The 8026-nt window shown below is 42.9% G+C and overlaps 1 protein-coding gene across 1 annotated transcript in view; it reads left to right on the top strand.

Annotated features, from left to right (window-relative positions):
• The window catches only part of ccdc88ab (coiled-coil domain containing 88Ab), a 104220-nt gene that overhangs the window by 36852 nt on the left and 59342 nt on the right, over positions 1 to 8026 (top strand). The window contains exon 4 of the mRNA XM_080740431.1: positions 3845 to 3914. Within this exon, the coding sequence (XP_080596557.1) occupies positions 3845 to 3914 (70 nt within the window). The remainder of the gene's footprint in view (positions 1 to 3844; positions 3915 to 8026) is intronic.

Genomic DNA, 8026 nt, shown 5'->3' with positions numbered 1-8026 from the left:
TATTGGGTTCAGATCTCCAGTCCTCCCCGGTGAAATAAAACCATGGCAACCATGCTGATAACCAGGGGCATGTACCACTAGCCACACTTTGACCTTCACTGTGTGTGTGTGTGTGTGTGTGTGTGTGTGTGTGTGTGTGTGTGTGTGTGTGTGCGTGTGCGCGTGTGCGTGTGTGCGTGCGCGGACTGCAGTTGCCTTTTTGTTCTTCATTCTTTTCACTTCCGTCCTCTGTGCTGTCACTTGGCCTCAATCTCTTAAATCTTCCACACAGTTTTAATTGTCTCCGCTTCTCTCTGGGTGTTCCGTCACCTTTTGGTCTCTCTGTTTGCCTGCCTGACAAAATGTCTTATTTCTGTATGGATGTGAGTGGTTCACAAAGCATCTATCACTACCCTGCCTCTGTCCCATGTCCTTTGTCCGCTAGCGTCTCTGTGTCGGAGCAAACAGCTAAAGTTTACACTAGCCCTGGAACACAGCAGCGTCTGCTGGCTAATGATAAAACCTTATGGAATATATAGTAGAATATTTTTATCATTTGTAACAGGATAATGTCATTTTGCAGACTGTAATTATATGGGAAAATCTCTACCAAAATTTGAATATAATATCAGTAAGGGCAAATGTATGTTAATGAAAACTATCGTGCCTGTACCATTTGTATCTAAACATACCAAAAAGTGAGCGGCTAAATCAGGAATGAGTGTAGCACATTGTAAATCTATATTGTTTTAATGTCAGAACTCAGAATCACCACATGTCATACTTGTATTTGCTGTGAACGTATTTCCTGTATTTTATGGTGAGGTAATGCAGTATTTATATGGCAGATGGTTTTGATAGGAGAAGGTCTGCCCACTGTTAGATAAGCTTCTTTTTCATTGCATCAGCATAACACTGCATCCTCCAGCTGGGTCAGATGAGTTCAGACTGCTCTCTGCCATCAGGTGGACATGAAATATTCAAAACAAAACACCCACGTCTTTTCTGCTTAAGTGAACTAGGCTTGCCTCTCGGCACAGCTGCACGCTGTTGCCTTGAAATATTTTGGCAGGTTGTTTTAGGCTCCACACACTTGTTCTATGCATCTTCAACGATGTAGTGGATTTGCCTTGTCCTGCTTACATCATTTTAATCATGAAAGTCATGTAGCTTGTTGATCGTAACACTACAACTGTAGTGTTCAATGTTCATATTGTCAAGTTTACAGAGGATCGACCAGACTGAGCTTTCAGACTTACACGGTGGTAGAATCAACATACTCTTTCTCCCATTGGGGGGGGGGGGGCATCGCTTCATTGCACTCAGACCCGCCACTGATACGTGTATGTGTGTGTAGGTGTCTTTCTACATGTTCTAAAGCATTATGATTTTCCTGATTCACATGTGAAAGGGAGGCCTTGCGGCAAATGCCATACAAGCCATTTAAACCCACATAAATACCAGTGTCACTTGCATCACCAGACCGCTCGCCACACACACACACACACACACACACACACACACACACACACACACACACACACACACACACACACACACACACACACACACACACACGTTACATTTCCAGAGTATGCACACAGAGATTGAATGACCTCACCTGTAATATGAGACCTCTGACCATTATAGAATCTTGATATTGTTGATGATATTACACACTTAGGATCTCGGGGGGCATTAGGAGCCCCCGAGATCATCTCCTACATGGTTACTGTAATGTCAACACTCTTACCTTTCTCTTGTTGGTACACAGTAGAATATTAAATCCTTTTGAAGAGAGTTTTCTATTGGCCACAGTTTGGATTTTGCTCTGACATCATCTTGTATGTGTTTATTTCATATAGCATGCGTTTTTTTTTTTCTTCTTTGTTTTTTTTGTGGCTTTTTCAGCCTTTATTGATAGGTGTACAGTAGGCTGACAGGAAACGGGGATAGAGATGGGGGGTGGCGTGCAGAAAAGGTTGTCAGGATCGAGACTCGAACCTGCAACGCTGCAAGGGCTGGATAACCAGCTTAGTTGCCTGGACCACTATCCTGTGGCTCAGGCCATAGCATGCCGTTTTGACCCATGTACAACTCATGTAAAAAAGGGAATTTATAACTGGGTCCGGGTCGGGTAATAATATTACCCGACCCGGACCCAGTTATAAATTCCCTTTTGTGTTCCCATATCTACACTGTGTTGAATATATTATATTCAACACAGTGTAGATATGGGAACACAATGAATACTGACCCAGTTTCAGGTTAGGGACCATTCGTTTTTTATCCACCAGGGGGCACTGGTTCACATGTGATAAGCTTTTTATTTTTTACCTTGGCCCCCCCCCACACCTTAAAATATTTTTTGTGGCCCCCCCTGTGTGACTTGAGGAAGATGCATGGCCCCCCCTCCCCAATAAACTATATATATATATATATATATATATATATATATATATATATATAAAACACCCATAGAGGCCGCACTAGACTTGCACTGGTGCACCGATCATGAGTGTAACATTAATGATGTCACATAATATTATGTGAAAATCCACAAAGGGGACAGGGGTCCTTGAGGGAGTTCCAGGGGGTCCCCAGCTAAATGATAGTTAGGAGCCAAATGTTATGGGTAGGCTATGTAACTCAGTACAAATGGAAGAGGTGCAAATGGGTCCATTTGGTTCCATTTGCACCATGATCCGTGAAGGTTTTTGTTTATTGACGTCAGCCAACACATGGCGTGGCTAAACATTGTTGATATAATCCTTTGCAGATATAGGCCTAATATGTACTTACTATGTCTTGTCATGTTGGCAGAATGTTTTCTCCATCAATGTTTATGAGACTTTGGGACCGTGGGACGCATCGCAAAAAAAATCCATTTGCTATCCAGTCCATATGGAAAAAATATGATAATGATCCATTTGATTCCATAGCCAAAACATCCATATGAAGAAACATTATAATAATCCATATAGTAATATTGAATACGGTCGCTCTATACCCCCAATCCACTTGGGAAAAGCAGCAGACATTCATTGCTGTCAAGTTGTACATAGTGCTTATGCTTACATGTACCAAGATGACATTCAAAACGTTTTGATTTGATACTGGAGTGGTAGTAGTTTTATCTGTGGCTCTGTGTTTGCACTTTGCAGAGCTGAGCGAGTTTGGGTTAGCAGCAGCTAAGCTTGGCTACTTGGGGAGACGTTCGGGCAGCTGGCTCCCTGCTGCCTTCAGTGAAGTTTCCTAGGGACCGTCACCAAATTACAGATAGCAATTTTAAACAATGCAACATCTCCTAGACAAAAGCACCTGGAAAGACCAAATTACACCATAATGTTCATGGCCCATACACGATGAACCTTGCACACCCTTTATTGTTTGGTCTTTCCAGGTGCTTTTATCAAGGAGATGTTGTATTTTTTTAAATTGCAATCTGTAATTTGTTGACGGTCCCTAAAAAGTTCTCAGCATGTCAGTAGTGCACTGCACCCAATGATGTGGGGAGTTACAGAAGCGGGATATACCAAGTCAAGTCACCATCAGGGGGAACTTGATATTGATAGGGGAGTAAACATGTATGAAAAATAACAAAACAAAACATATTTCAAATACAAAATTAAACAAATACAAATTGCAGGGCCCCCCCTCCAGCTAAAATAAAAAAAACATAGCCCCCCCAAGTGCTCAGATAATTATTTGATGCCCCCCCCCCCCATATGGACTATACCAATTATTCCTTTTAAACGGACGGTCCCTTACTTGTCTTCAGCAGAGCACAGAAATTAACTTTTGAACCCACATATGTTCTCCAACTTCATTTTCTGACCTGTTGTCCCCCTGTTTTGTGTACTAGGAGACTCTCCAGCAACTTGTGATGATGCCTCTACCCAATGTGTTGGTACTGGGCCGGAATCCACTAACCGGTATGTATGTAAAACACCACAGAAATGCACATTAGTTAAATACATAGTTAGGCTTGAGGCCATGGAACATCAATCACCTGGTGTAGAGGAGTAAAGGTCAGAAATACCCATATAAATCTCAAAATGCCCCCAAAATCAGAGGGAGCGAGGCAGACATTTTCTTCATAAATTGTTTTATATTTCATGTGCCTGGCGGCTCAGTCAGTTGCACATTCCATTATGCTCCTTATGAGTTGTGAGGACCCAAGTTCAAATCTCGGTTTTGTCTTGCATGTCTCTCATCTCTGCCTTTGGTTTCCTTTCTCTCTCCCATTTAAGAAGTAAAGCTTAAAAATGCAAAAAAGTAAGAAAAACATTTTAGTGGGTCACATTAATATGTCCCCATTTCGTAAATTCCTACACTGTAAATTGTTTAGTTTAATAGTTTTTTTAAAGTATTGGACTACATTCTCAACAAGCATGCAGCTCACATCCCAAAGGCAAGAGCATGTGGTTTTGCAATGTCTGGGTCGCCTCATTAGAATGCTACAGTAGACCTGTTGTACTGTAGTTCCTGTCCCATTTATGTTGGAAATTAGTTTTCCAGTGGCTGCCTTTTCGTATTCCCTGTCTTTGTTCCCCATATGTAACAAGGTTTATGTATGTTTGAAGTTATGAGACTGATTGGTTTCCACACATAAATGGCCTCAAGGACAATACAACGTTTTTTTTTCTCCTTGTTTTTTTGCCCCATCTGCTTCTTTAGCCTATTACTGAATCCACTGCACACAGAACTACAGTACCAGTGTGTTCTTATCCAAATTATATGAATGTATTAGAATTAGGTTTGGAGATGATGGCCTAATAAGCCAAAAAGTTTGTCCAGTTTTCTTCATATTTTCAGCTACAGTAGCATTAGAAAGCAACAATGGAGGCTTGGGTGGTGCAGGGGTAAAGTACCTCCACCACCACACAGAGGCCGATTTTCAATACCCCAACTTGGGAAGTACAGACTTGCTTCCTTGGGAGTTTAGACTAGCAAGTAGGTGGGAGGACGGTAGTTCTGCTATTGGAACGGCAGCATACTCAATTACTTCCACCATCTCAGCTTGCTGCAGCGCATTTCCACTGCGAGTTTCTGTGAACATGTTCAGAGCAGCAGATGTACAAGTTATGAACGCATCACGTTCCAATGGAGTATAAAATGCGCTTATTGTGCAGTATTGGGTATAGAAAATCGGCCAGAGTCTAGGGGTTCGAATCCACTGCAGTGCACCCGGCTTGCTGAGCGTGTATGAACACACAGGCTATGTACAGGGAGGGAAGCTGGGAAGTGGGGGGGGGGGGGTGCTGCTGAACTGGAGGAGTAGGCGCTGTGTCCTTTTGGTGGGGGCTTCTCACTGGCAGGTGAGCCAGGAGGGTACAATAGCAGAAATGTATGGAGAGGGTTAATTGGCATCACAACTAAAAACGCACAATTATATTTAAGCGTTGCATTATCTATCTCAGACAAGTTTTAAGTCTCTACAAGTTGATCTTCATAACATACTAAATTGAATCATTGGCATCCAAATTTACTTTGAGTCATAGTCACTCAGTAAGCTAAACATGCCAGACCACTGGTTCTTATAAGTACATTCTTAGCGTGATTGACTTCCTAACTCGTGTTCTGCCCTTGCTGTTGCCACTCCATTTTTTTTATTATATTTGATATCCAGGGTGTGTTAATTAATTCAGTTAAAGTCATGGACCAACACATTGCAGCTAAGCCTTGGCCTAGTGAGCTTAGCCGTGTTATTTGATACGTGCGTGCGTGCGTGCGTGCGTGCGTGCGTGCGTGCGTGCGTGCGTGCGTGCGTGCGTGCGTGCGTGCGTGTGTGTGTGTGTGTGTGTGACCTTACCGTCGCAGCGTGAAGTGTTAACATGCATGCACACGGCATGTAATGCACCCTTGACCATCATGGACCAATGCAGCTCAGACATGCTGTTTTTAATATTCCGTAGTGACCTTAGTTCAGTCTACTGCTGAGGAGAGGACATTACTAGGCTATCATCTACCCACTGCTGCACAGTAGGGGTTTTGAACCAGCCAATGTCACTGAATCAGTAGCTCTCTGTGATGGAAGGGCAGTTATAGACACAGTGAGGTGCTTTCTCCTTTTTATTAGTTCCTTACCTCACTGTTCCCAACTGATGCACAACTTATTGCTCTGTGATACTGTAATTGTTTTGTTTCGTACACTAGCTGCAGACGAAGCCGATCACCAGTCAGCTTTGCAACAGCAATGGCTCAGTAGAATGTGTTGTCACTTATCTCGCAACACTACTTGTTTGAGAAACGTCGATATAATAGTAATTTCAACAACTGATTTTGGATGTATTCGGCACAATCCGTATAGCAAATTGTAACTTTGCTAGTGTAACTAGTGTGTAACGTTAATATAATGGTTAACAGTGAGGATTGTACTTTCGTGTACATATTCTCCATTGACATATTCTAAATTCATCTCAACACAGACAGTGGAAGGCATACATTCAGAGACCGTACACTGCAGGCAGTAAGCATTAGGCTACATTCCTCAGAGTTCCTCTTGCCCTTTACCCCCCAGCTAGTCAGATAAGTCAGCCAGTTGCACCAAGCAGTAGCTATTGAGTAAAGCTATGGCTGCCAGCTGAAAGTCATTGGCCATGTGTCTTTTATTATGCTGTGTGTGTGTGTGTGTGTGTGTGTGTGTGTGTGTGTGTGTGTGTGTGTGTGTGTGTGTGTGTGTGTGTGTGTGTGTGTGTGTGTGTGTGTGTGTGTGTGTGTGTGTGTGTGTGTGTGTGTGTGTGTGTCGGTCTGCACGCACGTTTGTGCATTTGTGTGTGTGGAGGAGGGGAGGGTTAACAACAGTGAACTGTGGGAACACATAGAGTTGCCCCCAGGCCTTTATTTAACCTAGTCTGTCTACACGCGCACACACACACTCACACTTCGATGAACAAGATGCACAGAGCAATATGAACACACAAACAATTAGATGCACATGAGATGCACACAGCAATACACACACACACACAAACAATTAGATGCACATGAGTTGCACACAGCAATATACGCTCACAGTGCATCTTGCAGGTATGTCTCCACATATTCATGCATGCACATGCACATACAGTACATAACCACACACCTCCCTTGTTTAGTCTTTGTGCGAGACTGTGATCACACAGTGATCTTGGAGATGTAATCTGTTTAGAGGCTGTGAAAGCTCTTTGTCTGAATTCTCCGCTCTTTTCATCTCGTGTCTCCGTGAGGTATCGAGTTCTCTTGCTTTGTTCTGAGCATTGTGCTGCTGCATCGTAAACACTAATAAATACTCCTAACCATGATCTCAAGTGTTCAACTGTTATAAAGCCACTTCAATCAGTCATTGCTATCAAGCCACTTTGTAGGGACAGCTACTTCGCCACCATAATAAACACACTGTAAACAGATCTGTACATAAAAAGGGGGGGGGGGGGGGGGGCAAAGGAATGCTTTGATTAGTAGAGCCGCTCTACATTACAGATATATGACACTCTTCCAGGTGTAAAATATTTTTCAAATCAAGATACTTACCATGTTACATGTGGCCCCTGATTAGCTTTTTATAGCAAGCTCTACAGAAGTCTAGAAGACCTGCATCTTTGTGTCCGGAGCTACTACTGGACCTATGAGCGTCACATTTCTTGTGCACAGCCGGTATACAACAGAAGTACCTCAACTGAAATGTTGCCTTTAAAACCAGGACAAGATGTCTAGTCTCCTAGTCATACAGAAGCATTATGCATATGAGGACAGGTCTCTGTTACACCTGGGAGAAGGGTGTAGAAGGGATATTTACCAAACGTCCTCATCTAAATACATAAAACACATGCCATTAGTCACACACTTTTCATACAGACACAGTCTTTTGCTCTTCTTGCTTGCTTAAATACATGAACAATGGTGATCCCGGAAAATGGGTTAGTCACCATCCCTCTAACCTTCTGTTTCCTGTTGGGAGGAGGAGAGAGAGAGGGGTGGGGGAGAAGCGAAGGGGAAATGAAAGACTGAATGGATGGCACGTCAGGTCAAGAATCATCAATGATTTGATTCCCAACATCGCTGA

This window comes from Nannobrachium achirus, assembly GCF_963921795.1.
Source record: "Nannobrachium achirus genome assembly, chromosome: 13".
NCBI lineage: Eukaryota > Metazoa > Chordata > Actinopteri > Myctophiformes > Myctophidae > Nannobrachium > Nannobrachium achirus.
This window is presented reverse-complemented; position numbering and strand designations above follow the sequence as displayed.